The sequence below is a fragment of the Nomascus leucogenys genome, chromosome 13 (assembly GCF_006542625.1).
Source record: "Nomascus leucogenys isolate Asia chromosome 13, Asia_NLE_v1, whole genome shotgun sequence".
Classification (NCBI taxonomy): Eukaryota; Metazoa; Chordata; class Mammalia; order Primates; family Hylobatidae; genus Nomascus; species Nomascus leucogenys.
Genome location: NC_044393.1, coordinates 29,512,622 through 29,535,847, shown reverse-complemented (window position 1 = coordinate 29,535,847; position 23,226 = coordinate 29,512,622). Strand labels below are relative to the sequence as shown.

Here is a 23,226-nt window from a genome sequence, read left to right as displayed (position 1 = left end):
CGGAGCCAAGATCGGCTCGCCCGCCCCCGCCTCACGCTGGCTCCTGATAGGCAGCTACAGCTGTCCGTTTTGACAGAAACCTGTGCGCAGGCGCAGAAAAGCACAAGACTGGGCTAAGTGTTCGCTACGCGGGGCTACCGGATCGGTCGGAAATGGTGAGCGTGCGCCGGGGGCTTGTGGCTGGCGGCCGCCCACCACCCCACGCCAGGCCTTCAGTCCTCCGAGGATGAAGGGATCTCAGAGCTCCGGACAGGGAATCGGTGGTGGCTGGGCGTGGCCGGGCCCGGGCCTCAGCCGACTTGAGGGTGGAACCCGGCGGCGGAGGCCTCTAGAGCTTGACCGAGGCGGCGCCGCCGGATCCCGCTGCCCCTTGACCGGAAGCAGGAGCCCGGCCTCGGCCAGGAAGAGATGATGGGCGAGGGGTGGGCAGCGGCCCTGCAGCCTAGCGTTTTGGGGCCTTGGTGCGCGATGGCGACCTTGCTAACGTTTCCCGGGAGCTCAGTTTGTGGCAGGCTCTGCCAAGCACTTTATGTATCTTGTATTTCCTCTGCCTCGTCCCAGCTCTGTGAGGTAGATACAATCTTTAGTCCCATTTTGTTATACATATCTGTTATTCAGCGCCCCGAGAAGCCAAGTGCTTTGCCCCAGGAAATGGTGGAGATGGATTTGAACCCTAGAAGCTTGACGGCCGCCACTCTGTCGGCGTGGTTCTTTCTAGCCGCTGGGACTGGGTGCCAGAGTCGGGAACGGGCGGGGTCTGCTCTTGGGGATCCCAAAGCCTTCTTTCTACCTTGCTTGCTGCAGTTGTGGGCTCTCTACGCCATTAGAGGTTTTGTGTTGTAATCCTCACAGCTTGTGCAAAATTTGAAAAAAAAAGTTTAAAATTTTAAGCCATGTGAATATATTACTTTTTCAAAAATCTTACTTAGAAATCTAGAGCTTATAAGAAAAAATTGAAAAAAGAAACCGTGTCATCACCTAGAGGCAACCACTTACAGTAGTCATATGACTTCTAGTCTTTTTTGCTTGTTTTTGGTTTATACAGTTTAGCCCCTATTGAATGTACAGTTGTGGGTTCTGTGTTTTTCATTATTACACCGCAATATCTCCACATCATTACAAACGTGTAATAATGCTTCAAATATGTATAACTTCATTTTTCATATCACTTCTTAAGCTGTAAAAAAATTGATATATATAGTTGTACACATTTATGTTGTAGATATACATGTAATATTTTGATACATGCATACGATGTGTAATGATCAAATCAGGCTATATTTATTTTAGAATATTCATCACTTTAAACATTCATTATTTCTTTTTTTTTCTTTTTTTGAAATGGAGTGTCTCTCTGTCGCTCAGGCTGGAGTGCAGTGGCACCATCTTAGCTCACTGCCACCTCCGCCTCCCAGGTTCAAGTGATTCTCCCGCCTCAGCCTCCCGAGTAGCTGGGACTACAGGCGCCCACCACCACGCCCAGCTAATTTTTTGTATTTTTAGTAGAGACGGGTTTCACCGTGTTAGCCAGGATGGTCTCGCTCTCCTGACCTCGTGATCCGCCCGCCTCAGCCTCCCAAAGTGCTGGGATTACAGGCGTGATCCACCACACCCGGCCTACATTTTCTTTATCCATTTACCTATTGATGGACGCTAATTCCATAACTTAGCTATTGTGAATAGTGCTGCAATATGAACATGAGGATGTAGGAATGCCTTTGATATATTAATTTCCTTTCCTTTGAATAAATACCCAGTAGTGGTATTGCTGATTTATGGTAGGTTTTTTTCGTTTTTGTTTTTGTTTGGTTTTGTTTTGTTTTTTCGATGCCTTTGTCGAAAATCAGTTGGCTGTAAATAAGTGGATTTATTTCTGGGTCCTCTATTCTATTCCATTGGTCTGTGTGTCTGTGTTTTATACCGATACCATGCTCTTTTGGTTACTATACCTTTCTGGTATATTTTGAAATCAGTTAGTGTGATACCTCAAGCTTTGTTCTTTTTGTCCAGGCTTCCTTTGGCTTTTCTGAGTCTTTTGTGGTTCCATACGAATTTTAGGATTGTTTACAGGTAATACTTGCACACGGTAAAAAAAAAAAAAATGATGTAAAAGGATCTAAGTGAAAAATAAAATTCCCACTCTCCTAACCCCCAGTCTCAGTCTCTCCTCCTTTAGAAACAACCATTGTTAGTTTTTTGTTTTTTTTTTTTCTTGCAGCCTTGACCCTCCTGGGCTCAAGTGATCCTCCTGCCTTAATTCCCCAAGTAGCTGGGACTACTGGTGCACACCACCACACCCTGCTTATTTTTTTGTATTTTTTTTTTGTAGAGATGGCGTTTTTGCCATGTTGCCCAGGCTGGTCTTGAACTCCTGGGCTCAAGTGATTCACCCACATTGGCCTCCCAAAGTGTTAGGATTACAGGTGTGAGCCACCACACCCAGCTGTTAGTTTCTTATACATCTATACAAGCACTTATATGGCCCCCCTTTTTCTTTAACTTAAACTGTAGCTTACTACTATTATGCTACTCCGTGGTTATACTCATAAAAGCAATACAAATTTAGATGCACAGTTTAACTTTTTTTTTTTTCTTTTGAAACAGAGCCTTGCCCTTTCTCGCCCAGGCTGGAGTGCAGTGGTGTGATCTGAGCTCACTGCAACCTCCGCCTCCCGGGTTCAAGCGACTCTCCTGCCTCAGCCTCCAGAGTAGCTGGGACTACAGGCGCATGCCACCATGCCTGGCTAATTTTTCTATTTTTAGTAGAGACAGGGTTTTTTTTCTATTTTTAGTAGAGACAGGGTTTCACCATGTTGACCAGGCTAGTCTAAAACTCATGACCTCAGGTGATCCGCCCACCTCAGCCTCCAAAAGTGCTGGGATTACAGGCATAAACCACCATGTATGTTAACAATTTGAAGCAGTACCAGAGGATATAATACAGAAAGTTTATGTAGTCCCCATCTTACTACCCCGTGGTAACTTCTGTTGGCAGTTGGGTGTGTTTCCTTCCAGATTTGTTTGGTGCATAAGCACATTTATGTATAAGCTGTTTATTAGATGAAACTGGAATATATATATATTTATATATGTTAAGTTTACTTTAAGGCTGAAGTGGAGAGATCGCCTGAGCCCAGGAGGTCAAGGCTACAGTGAGCCGTGATTGCACCACTGCACTCCACCCTGGGTGAGAAAAAAATAAGAGAAAACAGAAGTTGACTTTAAAATATATGTGTATATATCTTATTCTTGTTCTGTTCACTTAACTTGTTCTGTTCACTTAAAAATATCACACATTTTTCTGTGTTATTATATGCAGGTCCACTTCATTCTTTTTAAGGTCTGTATAGTATCCTAGTCCCATATGTACATTTAGGTGGTGTATAGTTTTTTTATTCCAGACACTGCTGCAGTAACTGTTCGTGTCTTTTTTGCACTCATGCTAGTGGTTATGTAGGATAGATTTCTACAAGTGGCACTTTTGGCATGCATATTTTACATTTTAGGTGGAAACTGACCTTTAGAATAGTGATATAAAAATCATCTATAATTGGCCGGACACAATGGCTGACGCCTATAATCCCAGCACTTTGGGAGGCCAAGGTGGGCAGATCACTTGAGGTCAGGAGTTGGAGACCAGCCTGGGCAACATGGTGAAACTCTGTCTCTACTAAAAATACGAAAAGTAGCCGGAAGCCATGCATCTGTAATTCCAGCTGCTCAGGAGGCTGAGGCACTAGAATCACTTGAACCCGGGAGGTGGGGGTTGCAGTGATCCCAGACCAGGTCAATGCACTTCAGCCTGGGCAACAGAGCAAGACTCTGTCTCAAAATAAATAAATAAAATTAAAATTTTAAAAAATCACATATAATTCTCCTCGTCCAGTTTCACTCTACCACATAACTGTTTTCATTTTTGTATGTTCTCCTTCCTCTTTTGTTCACATATGCATATCAAGATACGCATCCTGGGTTTTGGGGGGATTTTTTTCCTTTTTTTGTTGTTTTAATATCCAAAAACATTTAACCTTGTTGTCATATCATCTTTTTGATTAACTACTTAGTGACTACATAATACTCAGTGAAATAATTGTACCATAATTGGCCAAATATCTTACCTGTGTACATTTGGGTTGCTCCCATTTCTTTTTGGTTCGTTTGTTTTAGAGATGGAGTCTCACTGTTGCGCAGACTGGAGTTCGGTGGCTCAATCTCAGCTCACTGCACCCTCTGCCTCCCAGGTTCAAGTGATTTTCCTGCCTCAGCCTCCTGAGTAGCTGGGATTAACAGGTGTGCACCATCATGCCCAGCTAATTTTTGTATTTTTTAGTAGAAACAGGGTTTTGCCATGTTGGCCAGGCTGGTCTCAAACTCCTGACCTCAGGTGATCCGCCTGCCTCAGGATTACAAAGTGCCAGGATTACAGGCATGAGCCACCATACCCGGCTGCTTCCATTTCTTAATTAGTAGAAATAGTGCTGTGATGATGCTTCTGTGAATGTCTGGTTTTGTTTCATTTTAACTTACTTATTAGATTATTTCCTCCAGATAAAATTCTTAGGAAAATAATTTCTGAGGCAGAGGGACCAATGCTTTTATGGTTCTTGCAATGTATTGTCCTGTAGCTTTGTCAAGATTGTATTGCCCTTGCACCTGCCAATTTTGTAATAAGAATGCCAGCATTTAAAAATAAACCTCAGCATTGCTATAATTTTTCATTTCTTTCTTTTTTTTGAAATGGAATCTCACTCTGTTGCCCAGGCTGGATTTCAGTGGCACAATCTCAGCTCACTACAACCTCTGCCTCCCAGATTCAAGCAATTCTCCTGCCTCAGCCTCCTGAGTAGCTGGGATTACAGGCCCGTGCCACCGTGATGGCTAATTTTTGTATTTTTAGTAGAGACAAGGTTTCACCATGTTGGCCAGTCTGGTCTCAAACTCCTAACCTCAAGTGATTCACCCACCTCAGTTTCCCAAAGTTCTGGGATTACAGGTGTGAGCACCACGCCCAGCTGAATTTTTCATTTGTTTGTGAGGAATGATGACCATAGTTTGATGAGATTGTAATTTCTCGTAGGCATATTTTCTACTAGTATTCTTTTGCGCACTACCTACTAGAGACTTGCTATTGTTCTTAGTCATTTTGTGTTTTTTTTATTTATTTTGTCTGTTATATTTGATGCAAATACTTTTCTATCCTGTTAGATTAATTATTCTTATACAGAAGTTAAGTTTTATGTTTAGTGGTCAAATTGGTCATAGTTCTTTGTCAATCATTTGCTTCCAGTGGTCATCCCTCCTATGCTGAGCCAGTGGATCCTCCTGGATCTTTATTGCTGCTTGTTTTTCCATGTGTCAGGAATGTGCACCTGGGAACTAGAGAATTGGGGAGCCTTGTCTCTGTCACCCCATTGCCCGGAGTGCATTTCTTTCTCATCATTTGGTTCTTGGCTTAAAGATGACATACTTATGGCCGAGAATGATGGCTCATGCCTGTAGTCCCAGCACTTTGGGAGGCCAAGGCAGTAGATCACTTGAGCCCAGGAGTTCAAGACCAGCCTGGGCAACATGGTGAAACCCCATCTCTACAAAAAATTAGCTGGGTTTGGCGGTACACATCAGTAGTCCTACGTGTTTGGGAGGCTGAAGTGGAAGGATCACTTGAGCCTGGGAGGTCAAGGCTGCAGTGAGCCATGATCGTACCACGGCACGCCTGGGTGACAGAGTGAGACCCTATCTCAAAAAAAAAGATTACATCTCCTCAGGTGTTCCTGACTACATTAGCCAGAGTAGCATTCCTTGCCCGGCAGCCTAGTCCCTGTATCCTGCAAGAATCTTGTTCACTTGTTTAAATCTCTTTCACCAGAATGTGAGCTCCCTGAGGGCAGGGACCTCCTCAGTTGTGGTCACCAGTATATTCAGCTGTTCTGTTGACCTGCAATGTGTTCTTGGGCAAAACCCTTCTCCTTTCCAAACCTGTTTCCCCATCACTAACATGGAGATCATACTAACCCGTGAATGAGAGTTTCAGAAGAAAGCATGTGTCTGAAAGCAATATATGACCCGTAGTAGATGCTGAGTAGGGAAATTATACCTGTGTGTCCTCCCATTCCTGATAGATATGTGAGATGTGTGTTTACTTTTATTTCTTTCTTCTTTTTTTTTTTTTTTTTTTTTTTTTTTGATGAGTCTTACACTGTTGTCCAGGCTGGAGTGCAATGGCGCGATCATGGCTCACTGCAGCCTCGACCTCCTGGGCTCAAGCAATCCTTTCACCTCAGCCTCCCAAGTAACTGGGACTACAGGCACACGACACCACGCGTGGTTAATTTTTTTTATCTTTTGTAGAGATGAAGCTTCACCATGTTGCCCGGGCTGGTCTCAAACTCCTGGGCTCAAATAGTCTACCTGCTTTGGTCCCCAAAAGTTCTGGGATTACAGGCATGAGCCACTGCGCCCAGCCCGTGTTTACGTTTAAACAGCCAGATCTTAGTGTCTGGTTCTCGCTGAATTTCAGATCACCTAAACCTTGGCTCTTTTTCACACTGTGGACTGTGAGGCCATGTCCCCCTCCTGTACTTAAAAAGGTTGATTTCGTGAAACATAGTTGCAGAAATGCTTTTTATTTGTTCCTTCAGTATTTATTGAGCCCATCCTATGCGAGGTACTGGGGCTATAAAGTCTGGTCTGGTTTCCTGATCACAGGGTGCCTTGCGTCTGGAGGAGGAGATGAACGTGACCTAAACAGTTGCACTGCATTGTGGTCAGTGCTGTGAAGGCTGGGGGCCTCGGTGCCCAGCAGTGGGGCTGATGTCAGAGAAGCCTCCTGCGGGAGGCTCTGGAGCTGAGTCCAAAGGGTTGGGAGGTAGTTACATCAAGCAGTTAGTGAAGGAGGGAAGCTTGTTTCCTTCAGACTGAGAGCAGCACCTGGCAGGGCAGGGGTAGGAGGCTTCCGCAGGCTGTGTTCGCCCCCTGCCGTCCCTTCTCCCCACAGCAGCCTCCCAAAGTGCTGGGATTACAGGTGTGAGCCGCCACACCGGCCCCATTTGCCACTTTATAGGAGGAACTTGTTTACCCTTCCCTCCAGTGTTTGAGAGTATTCTGTCACAGGGTAGTGGGTGGCAGTGACTGGATTGTCAGCCTTGTGCCTTCCAGAAAAAAACAAGAATTCATTGTGCTGTCTCCACCCAGTGTTGAGGATCCCCCCCGCCCCATTTCTTTTGGTGAATGGAGCCTCTGTTTCTAACAACTCTCAGCCTTTGAGGGGCTTCTGACTGGATTCTAGACCAGTCTGGAAGCGGCAGCCTGAGAACAGGTATACCTCAGGGCTAGTTTCCATCCACAGGAAGAGTTAGGCCTAGTTCAGTTAAGCAGTGTTTATCACACTTCTACTCCACAGACCTTTGTAGAGTCTCTAAGAAATGGACATAGTGCCTAATGTGTGTCCCAGAGAGGCACAGCCAGGGATTTGGGGAGTTACACTTAGGCAGACTCCATCAACTGGGGGATCAGTAAAGACTTTGTGGAGGAAATGATGTCTTAGATGGTCAAGAGGAGTTTATTGGATTTCAGCAGAGAAGAGGCCTTGTGGGATAAAAAGATGTAGAGATAGGGAGGTGTGTCACGGAGCTGGAGAGTGGAGGGAAAGGTAGGACAGGAGTGACAGGAGGCCTGGCATGGCAGAATGAGGACCCGAACTGCGACTGCCCCTCCACTTACAGATGCCATATGCAAGAGTAGCCCACCAGAGCAGTTTCTGGGTAATCAAGATTAATGAGCCCCTTCCCAAGGCACACTTCTTATAGCTGAGTGCTGTGCATCACACTATCTCAGATGCCTGCCGAAGTCTCACTGAGTCTATCCTCATGTGCTGTTTGGGCCACAAATGACAAAGTGTTGTCTTCCTGTTAGACACTACTCTCTGGGTTTTCTTAAATCATGAGTCCCATCCCCCAGCTATGCCAAATATGTGAGTCATGGACATGTATATACATGGGAATGGTGTTTATATTCTGCTCCCCAACAGCTGAGGAGGGTGGGATAATAGTGCCTGGTGGGCAGAGCGCCAGGAGCAGCCCTGTCCTGCGTGGGGGTGTGAGCGGATGCTCTGGGCACTGGTGGTGGCCGGAGGAGCACGTCAGATCAGCCTGGGGAGCTTTGAGGGGGTACCAGTTGCCTGAGTGTTACTTGTTTGTTGTTGGAAGACAAATGTATGATTCATCTGCCTGGGGTATGAGGAAGTTAGTCCTGCCTATCGGCCTCTCCTAACCTTGGTCTTGTTTTCTGGCAGGCAGAGGTAGAGGAGACACTGAAGCGACTGCAGAGCCAGAAGGGAGTGCAGGGAATCATCGTCGTGAACACAGAAGGTACGCCCTCCCTCCCGCCGTGATACGCACCCATGCAGGCCCAGAAGCAGCCATAACACAGCATAGCACTTGCTGTTCACTAAGCCCTTCATGAACCTGATCTAATTTTAGGCCTTTTTAATTTTTAACACCTCCAGTGTTCTTTTTTTTTTTTTCATTAAGGCTAGTCAGGTGAAGCAGCGGGAGTGGAGAAGGGACAAAAATCGGTAACTGGTTGTGAGCAATTAGTTGTAAACAGCACTGCATTCAGACCAGCCACCTCCAGTGTCCTCACAAAGGGAAAATCCGCTCAGTCCCACCGCCCTGACAGATCACACTTCAGTCTTCCATGCTTACTCAGCCTCGTCCAGCACAGTTCCAGAGGACCATAATCATAGTTGTTACCCTTGGGCATATGTTTACACATGAGCTTTTTAAAATATTGCTTCATGGTTTACATAAACAAATTTTTTAAGTGCCACAACAATGTTCATTAGCCCAATTTTGTTGTTTCTACTTTTTAGTAAATCCATTAAGTGGATATTACGTACCCATTTGTGTTGATTCTGCTTTATTGGCTGGATAGTTCTCTAGTTAACTTCTCTGTGCCTGCAGCTCCCCTCCACCCCGACAACCCTTTCTGAGTGGGTATCTGTATAGGTAGAAGGGTACAGATACTAATTTTCCCAGACTGCACTGGACAGGAAGGGAGCTAACATTTATCACATACCCGCTCTGTGCCAGGATTCTGGCTGGTGCTCCACATACTCTTTCTTATATTCTTTAAGCAGCCCTGTCGTCTGCATTTTGCAATGGAGAAAACAGTCTAGAAATGTAATTGATCTGCCTACCATCACACAGTCGAGATTTAAATCCAAGCCCGTCTGAGTGCACTTGGGAGCTTTCTCCCGTGCCAGCCTGTAAAGAACCAGAATGGCCCCCAGGCCCTCAGGCTCCAGGCAGCAGTAAGGACAGGGACTCTGGAATCCAGCAGTTGTGAGTTTGAATTCTGCCTCATCTCCCGACTAGCTTGGTGACCTTGGCCAAGTCACTTAAGCCTGTAAATGGGGATAATACTTATATCTACCTTATAAGTTGAAGAGTAACTAAGAATGAACAGCGTAAAGCATTTAATACAGTACTGTCACCGTCTGTTTTGAGCTGTGAGGCATTTGTTCATACAAACTCTGATTTACCTGGGGTAAATCATTTACATGGGGTTCCCCTGTTGGGTTGGGAGCATCCACGTGCTTCATGCCTCTAGGCCACAGTGTTTCCCACATGTATTCATTCTTTGAAATCACCCGGGGGTCCTGTTAAACATAGCTTTCCAGGCCTCTGTACCAAAAAGTCTAATTTATTAGAGCCAAAGCAAGACCTGAGGAATCCGTGTGTTTACCAAGCACCCCAGGAGATTCTTATGATCAGACGAGTTTAGAAAATTCTGCTTTAGGGGATAGATTCTAATCAGAAGAGGCTACAGTGAGAGCCACAGGCCTAAGATTCACAGCGGTTCTGTCTCCTTCTGAAGGTCTTCCCTTGGAGAGACTGCCTCAGATCATGTTTTCAGGGCTGTGTTCCTTAATTAAACCCAGGGGTCCTGTGCTACCCTGGGAGTAGAGGTAGAGGCTGGGGTTCCTGTCTTCCACTTCAGTCAGAGCACACACACTAAGAACCATCAGTTCATGTTTCTACATTGGTTTTAATTTGGGAAGGGGTTTGGCCAATTTAAAAACTACCATACTGGAGTTTACAAAAATAACATAAACCAGTTTATGTGAGACTGGGAGGAGAGGAGTCCACTGAGACACTGCTGCTGATAGAGCAGCGTGACCAGGACCGTGCCTGACTCGCCTCTGTTCCCGTGTCATTCACCACAGGCCGCAGAGTCAGGTCAGTGAACATTAAATGAACCAACCACAGTGGGTGTTGCCATCAGCCCCTTTGATTTGGTAATTCCTGAGGACTGTGTTCAGAGGAAATAATCCCAAAGGAAAAAACCTGAAATTTTTGCAAGCATGTTAGATGCCATAATCAGTAGATTAATAATTGTTATAATGGCTGGGCATGGTGCATGGTTGCTCACAACTGTTCTTCGCACTTTGGGAGGCCATGGCAGGACGATTGCTTGAGCCCAGGGGTTCAAGATCAGCCTGGGCAATGTAGTGAGACCCCAACTCCACAAAAAGAAAGAAAAATTAGGCAGGTGTGGTGGCGTACGCCTGTAGTCTTAGCTACTCAGGATGCTGAGACAGGAGGATTCCTTGAGCCTGGGAGTTCAAGGCTGCAGTTTGCTTCAAGGCTTCTTGCTCAAAGCTGTGATTGCACTCCAGCACAGAGCAAGACCTTGTCTCTTTAAAAAAAAAAAAAAAGTAACAATGAAGTGTGTAGGCCCTTCAGTGCCCAGCCCAGGGGCTGCTCCCACAGGCCAGGATTTACGAGCAGCCCTGTGGGTGGAGGTGGTACAGCAGTGCCTGTGTCTGTCACATGCCTGGCGTGCTGCCAGGTACGGTTTGTTTATGTGTTTCTTGGCTGCCTCGTAGGGTAGACACTATTGCGGCCACCTTTACAGACACACGTGGACATCCCAAGAGGTGAGGCCGTGCCCGGTTGCGGGGCCTCCCAAATTCTGTAACCCAGTGTATTCAGTGGGCTCTAATTTGTTCAGTGCTCTTAGAGAGCCTCTTATGTGTGTCTTCAGTCTAGGCCTTGTTTTGGAGAAGCAGAGTTCTCAGCAATTCCTACTTAAGCAGAATGAAAGCCATCAAGGGCAACAAAGTGGAGGTGCTGTGTCCTTGGATAGAATGTTGATTTCCAGCCGGGCGCGGTGGCTCACGCCTGTAATCTCAGCCCTTTGGGAGGCTGAGGTGGGCATATCACCTGAGGTCAGGCATTCGAGACCAGCCTGGCCAACATGGTGAAACCTCATCTCTACTAAAAATACAAAAATTAGCTTGGCGTGGTGGCGGGCACCTGTAATCCCAGCTATTCGGGAGGCTGAGGCAGGAGAATCGCTTGAACCCAGGAGGCGGAGGTTGCGATGAGCCGAGATCACACCACTGCACTCCAGCCTGGACGACAAGAATGAAACTCGGTCTCAAAAAAAAAAAAAAAAGTTGATTTCCAAGTCAGCAGAGCCCTGGCAAGCACAGAGCTAGACAGAACGTGCTCCCCAGCCCTGCTTAGTTCTGATTAAACCATGTGGTCATTTCATTTACAGGAGGCTGGGAGCCCTTGGGACACTGTGGAGGCAGGAGCAGGCCCCCTGCTCAGGGCTGCCCCTGATCAGTTGGGTGGCCTGAGGCAACTCCTTTCCCCTCTTCAGCCCTCAACTGCCTCGAGTCCTGTGATAGTCCAGGGAATCTCTTTTGGGCACTTCTTGCTCCAAGACCTGAAAGACTTTTGTCACTAAGAGAGAAACTGTCTACTGGGACTGGACATTTTGACTCCAGGGAAACAACACCAGGGGCCAACAGCCCCAGCTCTGACCCCCAGGCTTCCCCATGTACTCACAAAGGAGAGGCCCTCATTCTTGCCTTAAAACTGCCCCTAAAGCCAAGCCTTTTCACTGGGAAGCCCCAGCTGCTTACCTTTTGGATACTAGTGAGTGCCGCTTTTTTGTATACTCATGGGGCTGATTGCACCATAGGTGAGAACGTGAAATGCAGAATGAGCCCACCTGGCTTTGAATCCGGGCCCTACTTACTTATCAGCTATGTGGTTTTGGGCATAAGCCACTTTCTCTGTTTTCTCATTTGTAGAATGTGGATCATAATTCTGCCTTCCTCTAGGGGAAGCTTTTAGAGTAGTGCCTGGCATGAAATGCCTATGAATGTCTCAGTTGGTGTGTGTGTGTCTTTAACTTGCATCCCATTCTCAGGGCCCCCACGTCAGTGTCTCGTTTACATCTCACACAGTGACCCTGCGAGGCAAGGGTTTGCCCAGTTTGCAGATGAGAAACCCAAAGCTGAGAGAGGTGTGGGGAACCACCCAAGGTCACCCAGCTGTGGATGAACGTGGTCAGAACGTGGCTGAGTTGATCACACTTCCCACTTATCCATGGGGCCTTTAAGCCCTCTGGAAGTTTCCATTAAAGATGATTATTTGAGGATAATTGTATTGGGATGCCTATGATCTTATCTAGGGTTTTCCTACCCGTTCCCAACATTCAGCTCAGCTGCCTCTTTCTTCAGGACACCCTCCCTGATCACCCCAGCCCAGAGTGGTTGCTCCTGCTCCTGCCTCTGAACCTATGACATACCCAAGTCCCGATACTTTCCAGCCACCTGCCACTGCCTTTTGACATCTCTGCCTTGGCTAGATTCAAATGGTGTTTCATAATAAAAGTGTGAGTTTAAGCAGCTTTACTGAAAATGCAAGGGAAATTTCATTCCATGTATACTTCTCCAGACCCCCTGCCATCCTCTGCTGCTACCCACACAGGCAGAATAAAAGGCTTAAATGTGTAAGTCTCATGAAGGCAAAGATTGGTCTCTTGTGTTCACTGCTGTCTGTAGTACTTAGGATGGTGTTGGCCCAGAGTTGGTGTTTGATTAAAGTATCTGTTGAATTTTTTAGATGTTTTTTATCACTTAAAGGGACTGGGTGTGGTGGAAGGGCCTGGGGGTGTATCCCAGTAGATCAGAGCCCCAAGTTAGAAATTGTGCCTCCCAGATAACCAGCTACTTCTGCAGGCTACACAGTGTTCATTTGTGAAGGCAGAGGCAGGGAGCAGGTGGCCTAATAACTAGGCCATCTCTGAGGTCTCCTCCAGCTCCGGCATCCAGTGAATCTGGAATTAATCTTTGTCCTTGTTTTAATTTCTTCCCAGTTTTGGTCCTTGGCCCCGTACTTCCACGTTTTCTTTTGTTTTTGGAGTGAGCCAGTAGATGTTTAGTTTCTTGTCTGTTTTACACAGCTTCCACTTATATGGATGTGATCAGACTCCTCTTGCCAATATCTGTCCAAACTAGTGAAAGTAGACCCTTTGACCACTCACTTACCAATAGCAGTAAAAGCTTAATGCTGTCTCTCTAGGGACACTAGTGAGCAAATCAGACTCAGTCAATTCCTTGGGGAGCTTACATTGCGGTGGGGGATGGAATAATGATCACTTTGTAATGGTGCAGTGTCAACCTGGGAAAACTGCGTGGTGCTGGGATGGTGCCAGTGGGGATGGGAGATGTCACCCGAAGATGGAGACCTCAGGGACCAAAGTGGGAATCATGAGTGAATAGGGGAAGGAAAGAAGGTTCCAGGCAGAGGGATCTGTGAGAAGGTGGCTTTGTGGTGTGTAAAAAGAGAAGGTCAGGGGGTCTGATCACCCAAACCATGCCAAGCCTTGGGACTGTAGGCCTCTTATCATTGGGGCCCAAAGGTGAGCTAAGGGGCGGGTTCCCGGCCAGGTAGCAAGAACAGCCAACCCAGGGCTCTACCGGGGCTCTGGTCCTGGCCCTCGGTGGGTGGGCTGTGTTTTAGCAAGGCCCTTGCAGGTTTAAGCAATAGTCACATCCCCTCAGATTAATGGAAATGGCATTTACTGTGTGAGTGGTGTTTATTTATTAACATTTATTAAGTGTACTCTTGCTAAACATTCTTAAATGAATTAAGCAGTATTCAGCCCACCCAGCAGCACTTTGAAGCACAGATATTATTTTACAGATAAGGCAGTGGAAGCTCAGGAGTTTTCATCACTTGCCCAAGGCTGCATAGCTGTGAAGGGCAGAGCTGGGTGTAAGCCTAGGTCAATTTGGAGCCCAGGACCCTATTAATCTGGTCCGTAGCTGCCCAGCCTAGGACTTGACTAAAGGCAGTCATCAGACTGACCTACTGGGTGGCAAGAAACTGGCCCAGTCTTGTTTTCTTAGGCCCCCAGCAATGCGAGGGTGGGCAGAAAGAGTCGTGGTGGCTCCTACCCCATCGCTGCCCCATCGTGGTTAGATTATAATGGACCCACTCATTACTGCCATCCTCAGGAAGCTTCAACTGTAGAGCAAGGCTTTGCGGGGCCCTGCCATGCACATTGTGGCCATCCAGGAGCCAGCAGCAGCCCTGGTGATCTGGTCATCTTGTCCCTTACAGACAAGTGATGACTACAACCTGTTCTCCTGACTTGACTTGACTCAAAAAGCCTCTCTGACTCACCTGCTTCTTTTGCCACCGTATCCTCTTCTGCCCACCCTCGCATTCCTGGTGCCCTAGGAAGACAAGATTGAGCCAGTTTCTTTACCACTCAGCCAGTCGGCCTGATAACTGCCTTTGGCCGATCCCTAGACTGAGCAGCTGTGGGCAGGATGAGCAGGGTCCTGGGCCCCAAAGCTGGCCACTTCTATGTGAGGAACCACTTGGGCCACATTCTCAAGTGCCTGTCAGCTGGCGGGCTCTTAGGGTCTCATGGATGGAGTCTTCTGCTCATATGTCACAGCCAATTCACAGGCACCTGCTAGCCCAATTATGACCTGCGGTGGCTCAGTGTGAGCCACATTCCTCACCTCTGTGACAGTAGGCACCATCCAGTCAATAAGTCCATTTAATGGTTCATCTCAAGGAAACAGTCCCCCAAACAAAAGGCTTGGTATACGGTGATGTTCACTGCCCAGTTAATTATACTGGTAACAGAGCCGGGTGCGGTGGCTCACGCCTGTAATCCCAGCACTTTGGGAGGCTGAGGCGGGCAGATCAGGAGGTCAGGAGATCGAGACCATGGTGAAACCCCGTCCCTACTAAAAATACAAAAAAAAAAATTAACTGGGCGCAGTGGTGAGCGCCTGTAGTCCCAGCTACTCGGGAGGCTGAGGTGGGAGAATGGCGTGAACCCGGGAGGCGGAGCTTGCAGTGAGCCGAGATTGCGCCGCTGCACTCCAGCCTGGGCGACAGAGCGAGACTCCGTCTCAAAAATAATAATAATAATAATAATTATACTGGTAACAAACCCAGCCCCTAAGTAGCCAACAGTAGGGGCTGGGGGGCTCTGTGGACCGCCCACCTAGTGGGCTCTTTCAAAGAGATAGCAGTGCTGTTTACAAAGGGTCAACATGTTCCATGTTTCTGTGCCTGTCGTGCAAACATAGAAACATGCTTTAATTTGGGGGCACGGCCATGTGGACAGTGTGTTTATAGCTGCTACCCAAGGCTCCCTTGGGTGGAAATCGTGAGGGTTATGTCCCAGCACAAGCTGACTTTTTCTCTTCTACTTTTTAGTGTTTAGAAGTTTGTGGCCGGGCGCGGTGGCTCACGCCTGTAATCCCAGCACTTTGGAAGGCCGAGGCAGGTGGATCATGAGGTTAGGAGTTCAAGACTAGCCTGGCCAGTATGGTGAAACCCTGTGTCTTCTAAAAATACAAAAATCAGCCAGGTGTGGTATTGCGCATCTGTAGTACCAGCTACATAGGAGGTGGAGGTTGCGGTGAGCTGAGGTCATGCCGTTGCACTCCAGCCTGGGCGACACAGCGAGACTCCATCTCAAAATATAAAATAAAATGAAATACTTAAAATAACATAAAATAAAAAATAAAATAGTTTGTAAGGCAGTAATCCCAGCACTTTGGGAGGCCGAGGTGGGCAGATCACCTGAGGTCGGGAGTTCGAGACCAGCCTGGCAAACATGGTGAAACCCTGTCTCTACTAAAAATACAAAAATTAGCTAGCTGGGTGCTGTGGCATGTGCCTGTAATCCCAGATACTCAGGAAACTGAGGCAGGAGAATCACTTGAACCCGGGAGGCGGAGGTTGCAGTGAGCCACTGCACTCCAGCCTGGGCGACAGAGCAAGACTCCATCTCAAAAAAAAAATTCGTAAAAGCGCTTCCTGGTTTCAATTCTAAGCACTATGAATGAGAGTCTCTCCTTTTTTGGACAAAAAAATAAAAACCTTATTTTATTAGTTTTTTTAATCTGTGTCCCTGCATGAATCAGAGCTAGTCTCTCCTTTTACTGCTGGGAACCAATCAGCCCTGGGAAAGGAACCCAGGAGTGGGCCAGCAGGCCTGCATGTGAGTCCTGGCCCCACTGTGTGACTACAGACAGGTCACCTCATCACTCAGAGCTCCTGTTGCCTCGTGGGCGAATGAGATGGTGTTGCCACCCACAGAGTAGTTCTAGGGCATGGCACTGGCGTGCTTCGGGTGCTCAGCACCATACCTGTCACATAGCAAGCCCTCTGCGGATGGTGGCATTGACTGAGAACTGCTATTCCAGTTCTCCCCAATTAGGGGTGTGGGTGGGAGCTCGGTAGAAGGGGCTCCACATCCTCTCAGTCTCTGTCTGCTCTCCCCTCAGGCATTCCCATCAAGAGCACCATGGACAACCCCACCACCACCCAGTATGCCAGCCTCATGCACAGCTTCATCCTGAAGGCACGGAGCACCGTGCGTGACATCGACCCCCAGAACGATCTCACCTTCCTTCGAATTCGCTCCAAGAAAAATGAAATTATGGTTGCACCAGGTAAGGGGTCTTCTACCTCCCCATGTAGGAACAGACCTCATGGCACATTCTCTGTGGCTCATCAGGAGTCCTGGCACAGTGGTGTCTCCAGAGAATCCAAGCAGGGCCCGAGGAGTTGAAGGAATTGGGTTGTTGCCTCACTGCCTAGCCAGCCTCCAGCTGGTGTCCCATAGCAGATCCTCCCAGGGACTGGCCCCAGAGGGGAACCCCAGTCTCCTGGGATAGACAGACACGTGAGCATCATGTATGTCTCCCCTGCCTTGATAGGAGAAAACTCAAAGGCATTTGGGACATAGAGGAGGGTGTGGCCAGGCCTGTCTGGGGCTGTCTGCAAAGGCTTCCCAGAAGAGGGGACACTGGAGCTGAATCTTAAGGGCACCAGGAAGCAGTGTGAGCAAGGCGGAGGGGCGGAAAGCCACGTTTGGAAGAATGTTCAGTGATTCGGCTCCAAAATGTAAAGCAAAAGTACTGTATCATTTTATCCTTGAAAACATGTTCTCTGCCCACTTGTAAAGGCCAGGCCTGTCTTTAGGCCCCTTGCAGCCAGCTTTTCCTCCCGCACGGGAGCAGATTGCTGTGTTTCCTTTACGCGAGGTGCTTGCCTTGCATTTGGAGGCTGTGTGGTGCAACCAAAGCCTGTGTTTAGTCCTTAGGATCATTCTCAGGGTGAGGAGATGCTCATTCTGGGAGGAGCCCACAGGGATGGGAGCACAGGAGCGAGCAACAGAGCCACATCTCCTGCCCAGCCCCCTCACTCTCGTTCATGGACTGGGGTGGCAGACAGAGCCTCCAGGGCCGTCTTTGCATTATTACTTTTTTCTCACTCTGCTTTTCCTTGGCTGAGCCACATAGTTGAGTGTGCGTGCGTCATGTGTGCGTATGATGGTGCACTTCCGCTGCAGTGCCACTTATCTAGGGCATCAGGATGTGAGTGGGGAGGAGTGGGAGGTGAGACTTTGGTCCAGTTTAGAAGGGGCCACAAACACCTAACTTAGTTGCATGGACTTGATCTTGCAAGCAGAGGTTTTTAGGTCAGGAGGTGATAGGATTATGATTAGGACTTGGATAAAGGAAGGCAGTGGGGGGTCTGGGGACACTGAATGCTCTGGACTGGCAACACAGAGGGCAAGGAGGCTGGCCACAGAGTTCTGAGGTAATTTGATGGGGGGTCAGCTGCTCCCTGCAGCAGACCAGCATAGGTTCTGTCACCAGGCCTGGAAGGATGGGCAGGAAAGAACTATGGAGCCAGTCACAGCAGCCCACAGTCTCCCTGGGACACTCCCTAGAGGGGTGGGGACAGAGCAGTTCAGTCACAGAGAAGAACATAAGAATAACTCCAGAGTCTTTTATTCCAAAATCACGCTTCCGTGTGTAATGCCTGATCCATTGGGGAGAGAAGACTGCAGGAGGCACAGAATCTGTTTTCCCAGCTTTGCCTCCCACAAGCATGACCCTGGGCAAGTCACAGAACACCTGCAAATCCACATCTATAAAATGTCGAGTAGGGGACTGTGCTGTGCTGATGTCCTGAGCCACCCTGCCTGGTTGAGTGTGTTGACCTGGGTTGGGGGAAAAACCCTTGGAGTCAGATTTAAACTGCACTTCCACCCAGGACGTCATGTTGTGTGGCTGCAGAGGACAAGGCTTCACTCCCCTAAAAGTCAGGCCGGGATGGGGCGCTGTGGCTCACGCCTGTAATCCCAGCACTTTGGGAGGCCAAGACTGGCAGATCACAAGGTCAGGAGTTCGAGACCAGCCTGACCAACATGGTGAACCCCGTCTCTACTAAAAATACAAAAATTAGCTGGGCGTGGTGGCGCACACCTGTAATCCCAGCTACTTGGGACGCTGAGGCAGGAGAATCGCCTGAACCCGGGAGGTGGAGCTTGCAGTGAACTGAGATCGCGCCACTGCACTCCAGCCTGGGAGACAGAGTGAGACTCCGTCTCAAAAAAAAAAAAAAGTTGGGCCGGGAACAATCCCTCTACTCACCCTGTGCACAGCAGACCTTGTGCTCCCCAGTGGCCCACTGGGAGTTCAGAGTACGGGGGAAGGGAGCAAATTATGTGGTCTCCAAATCAGACAAATTCTCCACAGACAGTGTCCCTTGGCATAAAGCTCCTGAGAATGTCTCCTCCGGAAGGACAGTGTCGTCTGAAAGCTCCTGGGCATTCAGGTCTCAACTTGGCAGCAGTGGCATCTCCAATTTGGTCCTGAAGACCCACAGGCATTCAGAGCCCATGACTGGTTGGTGCTTGAGTCCAGAATGGGCAGCTCCCAAGTAGGGGGTTCTCCTTGGGGTTCACAGGCCTGGAGATCCTATAACCTTGTCAGTGGAGGAGGATGAGATGTCCAGTCCCTCACCGTGGCAGCACTGCAGGGGGCGCCCGTGCTCTCAAGTCACACTGTCTCTCCCCTGCACACATGTGGCTCTGTGCTGGAGGACGGTGGCGCACTGAGCTTGTCTTACACACAGAGCATACTTCTTTGGCTCAGCCTCACTGCCGCCACTCAGTCCTTCCTCATCACCAAATGCTTACCTGCATTTTTAAGGCCGTCTCCTCCACTTGAGAGTAAGTTCCATGAGGGCAGGGGCTTGTAAGCACATAGTAAGCATCTAGCAAATATCCATTGATGAAATAAATGAATGACTCTAAATCTCCCTCCACTGCTGACACCCCACTGATAGGGGTCAGAAGTAGGGTCAGCAGTGGGGATGGGGTCAGGGATATCTGTGGGGCATAGTTTTAGGATGAAAATCAGTGATTTGACAGTTTGACATACCCACTTTTACGTGGCCAAGAAAAAATAATTGGGTTTTGGTGCCAGAACTCCTGTGGTCAGGAGCCACCACGCAGAGCCTAGGAGGCACTGGCACTGAATTGCCTCAGGATGGCTACAGAACACAGGACCCAGGGGTGGCCACGGGCGTAGAGCAGGCCTGGCTGCTGCTGGAAGCGCCCGCATGAGACTGTAGTTAGCACCCTACACATCGCGGGCAGCCTGGAGCAGCCTGGCCCGGGAGGGAGATCCGTGCCTTCCCACCTGCCTGACCTGACTCCATCCAGCTGAGGTGCTGCTTCCCAGGCCGCAGACAGCAGCAGGTGTTCCAGACAGTATGGCTCTCCACATGTGTGCCACATTCATCCGACCCTGGCCCAGAACCGCCCACATGAACAGGCTATTTTTTTTTTTTTTTTTTGAGACAGGGTCTAGCTCTGTTGTCCAGGCTGGAGCGCAGTGGTGCGATCATGGCTTTCTGCAGCCTCAGCCTCCCTAGTAGCTGGGACCACAGGCATGCGTTGCCACACCCAGCTTTTTTTTTTTTTTTTTTTTTTTTTTGGTAGAGACAGGGTTTCACTATGTTGCCCAGGCTGGTCTCAAACTCCTAGGCTCAAGCGATTCTCCCACCTCGGCCTCCCAAAGTGCTGGGATTATATGCATGAGCCACCATGCCCGGCCAAGACATTTTAACACAAACTTTTGTTAGCCGGACATGGTGGCACCAGTATTCCCAGCTACTCAGGAGGCTGAGGCAGGAGGATCGCTTGAGCCTGGGCAGTTGAGGCTGCAGTGAGCCATGATCACGCCACTGCACTCCAGCCTGGGTGACAGCCAGACCCAGTCTCAAAAAAACAAAACAAAAAAAACAGACTTCTAGTTTTCACTTATTAACTTCACTAATATTAAAGCTGAGGTAACTAACTCAGCCTACACAACCTTCAACACACACTACCTCTCACAAAGCACTTGAAGTGGTATTATTGGATTTAAGGCTTGATAATTTGGAATAAAAGACACTGATATTACTGATTGTGCCTATTTTTATCAGTGGCTTGTTAATTATTTCTGTTTTCATTAGTGATTTTTATGTATACAGATTGGTTAGCCATGAAACTGTTAGTCATTTCATTTCTGTTTCTTCCCTGTTGCAACAGCCCATCTTCGTGGGAAGGACCAAGCTTTAGCCTTGGCTCTGAACAGCCACAGTGACTTGGCTGAGGTCCTGCCATTTCGCTCATGCTCAGCAGGGGGCAGCAGACCAGGGCAGTTCAGAGTATGGGGTCAAACCCAGGTCCCTGTCCCCACTCCACCTGTGGATTTACCTTGGATTGGGCAAGCCCTTTAACTCTCTGAGCCTCCAGGTTCTCAGAGTGACTGGAGGATTCACTGAGGTGCCGTGTGAGAAGTGGGCAGCCCAGACCGGGACACAAAGAAGGCTTGATCAATGTTTGCAGTTTGATTAAGTGGGTAAATCTGCATATATAAAAATCACTAATGAAAACAAATAATTAACAAGCCACTGATAAAAATAGGCACAATCAGTAATATCAGTGTCTTTTATTCCAAATTATCAAGCCCTAAATCCAATAATACCATTTCTCCAGTTACCTCTTCAGTAAAACGAGAGGCACTCAGGCTCACCTCCAAGGACTTGGACTTGCTGTGATTTCATGGTGGACATTCCTCCTTACAGGGCCAGATCCCTGGAGCTGGAATCCAGGCTGCTTTGTCCCATTTTGAAATTTTCTTATTCAGAAGGTTCTGGAAAGCCAACAAATTGAGTTTGTGACAGAAATTGACATTAACTGGCTGGGTGTGGTGGCTCACATCTATAATCCCAACACTTTGGGAAGCTGAGACAGGAGGATCACTTGAGCTCAGGAGTTTGCAACAAGCTTGGGCAACATAGTGAGACCCCATCTGTACAAAAAAACTTTTTATTTTTAAAATGGAGTCCCACTTTGTCACCCAGGCTGGAGTGCAATGAGTCGATCTGCAACCTCTGCCTCCCAAGTTCAAGCAGGTCTCCTGCCTCAGCCTCCCAAGTAGCTGGGATTACAGGCACCTGCCACCAAGCCTGGCTAATTTTTGTATTTTTAGTAGAGACGGGGTTTCACCATGTTGGCCAGGCTGGTCTTGAATTCCTGACCTCAAGTGATCTGTCCACCTTGGCCTCCCAAAGTGCTACGTGAGCCACCATGCCTGACCTTCTACAAAAAACTTTTTAAAAATTTACCCAGGTTTGGTGGGGTGTGCATGTAGTCCCAGCTACCTGGGAGGCTGGGGTGGGAGGATCACCTGAGCCCAGGAGGTCAAGGCTGCAGCAAGTCATGATCGCACCACTGCACTCACCCTGGATGACAGAGCAAGACCCTGTCTCGCGGGGGGAAAAAAAGAGAGAGAGAAAAAAAGAAAATGACATTACCCAAGTCCAGTGAAGTATGTTGGAATTCCATCTTTGACACTAAGTAGCTGGGTAACCTTAAGCCAGTGGTCCTCCCACAGCCTACAACATCAGCATCACCTGGGAACTTGTTAGAGAAACGCAAACTCTTGGGCTTTGCCCCAGCCCCACTAAATGATGGTTCTGGGCGTGGAGCCCTCCAGGTGGTGGGGATGCCCCCTAGTTTGAGAACCATGGCCTTGGCAATTCATTGGAGCTCTTTGAACCGGAGTCCCCCCACCTGGAAAACAGGGGTGAGAATCCTGCCTACCTGCTGCCACTGTCGTGGGGAGGGTTAGAAGAGACGACACTCTGTACAGTGGCCGCTGCACGGTACGGGGAGGCCCCTCTTGCAGGAGCCCCTGCAGGAATCTTACAGGTTTATCTTCCGTTTTCCCAGCATTTGGAGATGCTGAGTGTTGATGCTTTTTATTGCTTTCTCCCCTTCATCATTTTATGGTTAGTGATTTAATGGTTTATTTGCTTTCTTGTATGTTTTTCTCTCATTTTACATTTAGTGATTTTTTTTTTCATTTTTCTCTTTCGCAGATAAAGACTATTTCCTGATTGTGATTCAGAATCCAACCGAATAAGCCACTCTCTTGGCTCCCTGTGTCATTCCTTAATTGAATGCCCCCCAAGAATGTTAATGTCGATCATGTCAGTGAGCTGGCACATGGCAGTCTCTTGGAACCCACTCAGACCAATCCAGTGACCGTGTGTGGGCTGGCGGCTCTTCCTCCCCCACCAACGGAACCCCCGTGTGCACCAACCTTCCCCAGAGTGCTGGAGGCCCTCTCTCCTCACTGCCAGGTTTTGGAGCAAGAGCTTGCAAGAAGCCCGCACGCAGCTTCCTTCTGACCTTCAGTTCACTTTGTCGCCCTTGGAGAAAGCTGTTTTTCTTTAACTAAAAATAACCAAAATGCTTACCCATCTGTTGTGTCTTTAAACACTAGGTTGAAAAGGCCTCTCTCTTCCTGTGTAATCACACGTTGGAGGCCCGGTTGCCTCCTCCAGCCCTGGCGGGAGATGATGTTCATGGCCTCCGAGAGGCCTGCTGCTTCTTGTGCCTGTGACCATACTTAGTGTAGCTTGTAGCTTGGTGTATAATTGGTGCTCTGGTTTCTGGGCCTCTTGGCCCTAGTCCTTCTTTTACCTTTTCTCACTGCTGCCAGTGTTGAAAGATTTTTTTCTACTATGCTGCACTGGG

General features: G+C 48.3%; 1 protein-coding gene across 4 annotated transcripts; it reads left to right on the top strand.

Moving 5' to 3' along the window:
* Positions 1-47: 47 nt before the first annotated feature.
* DYNLRB1 (dynein light chain roadblock-type 1) lies at positions 48-22,945 on the top strand. 4 transcript variants are annotated; one of them, XM_003273550.4, is made up of 4 exons: positions 49-155; positions 8,291-8,366; positions 16,622-16,789; positions 22,566-22,945. In XM_003273550.4, exons 1-4 carry the CDS (start codon positions 153-155, stop codon positions 22,607-22,609), a joined length of 291 nt encoding a protein of 96 aa, XP_003273598.1. In that variant the 5' UTR covers positions 49-152; the 3' UTR covers positions 22,610-22,945. The 4 variants fall into 4 exon arrangements, with proteins under 4 accessions (XP_012367386.1, XP_003273598.1, XP_012367385.1 ...); XM_012511931.2 differs by having other exon boundaries at positions 149-570; XM_012511932.2 differs by lacking the exon at positions 22,566-22,945 and having other exon boundaries at positions 48-155; positions 16,622-16,923.
* The last annotated feature ends 281 nt before the right edge of the window (positions 22,946-23,226 follow it).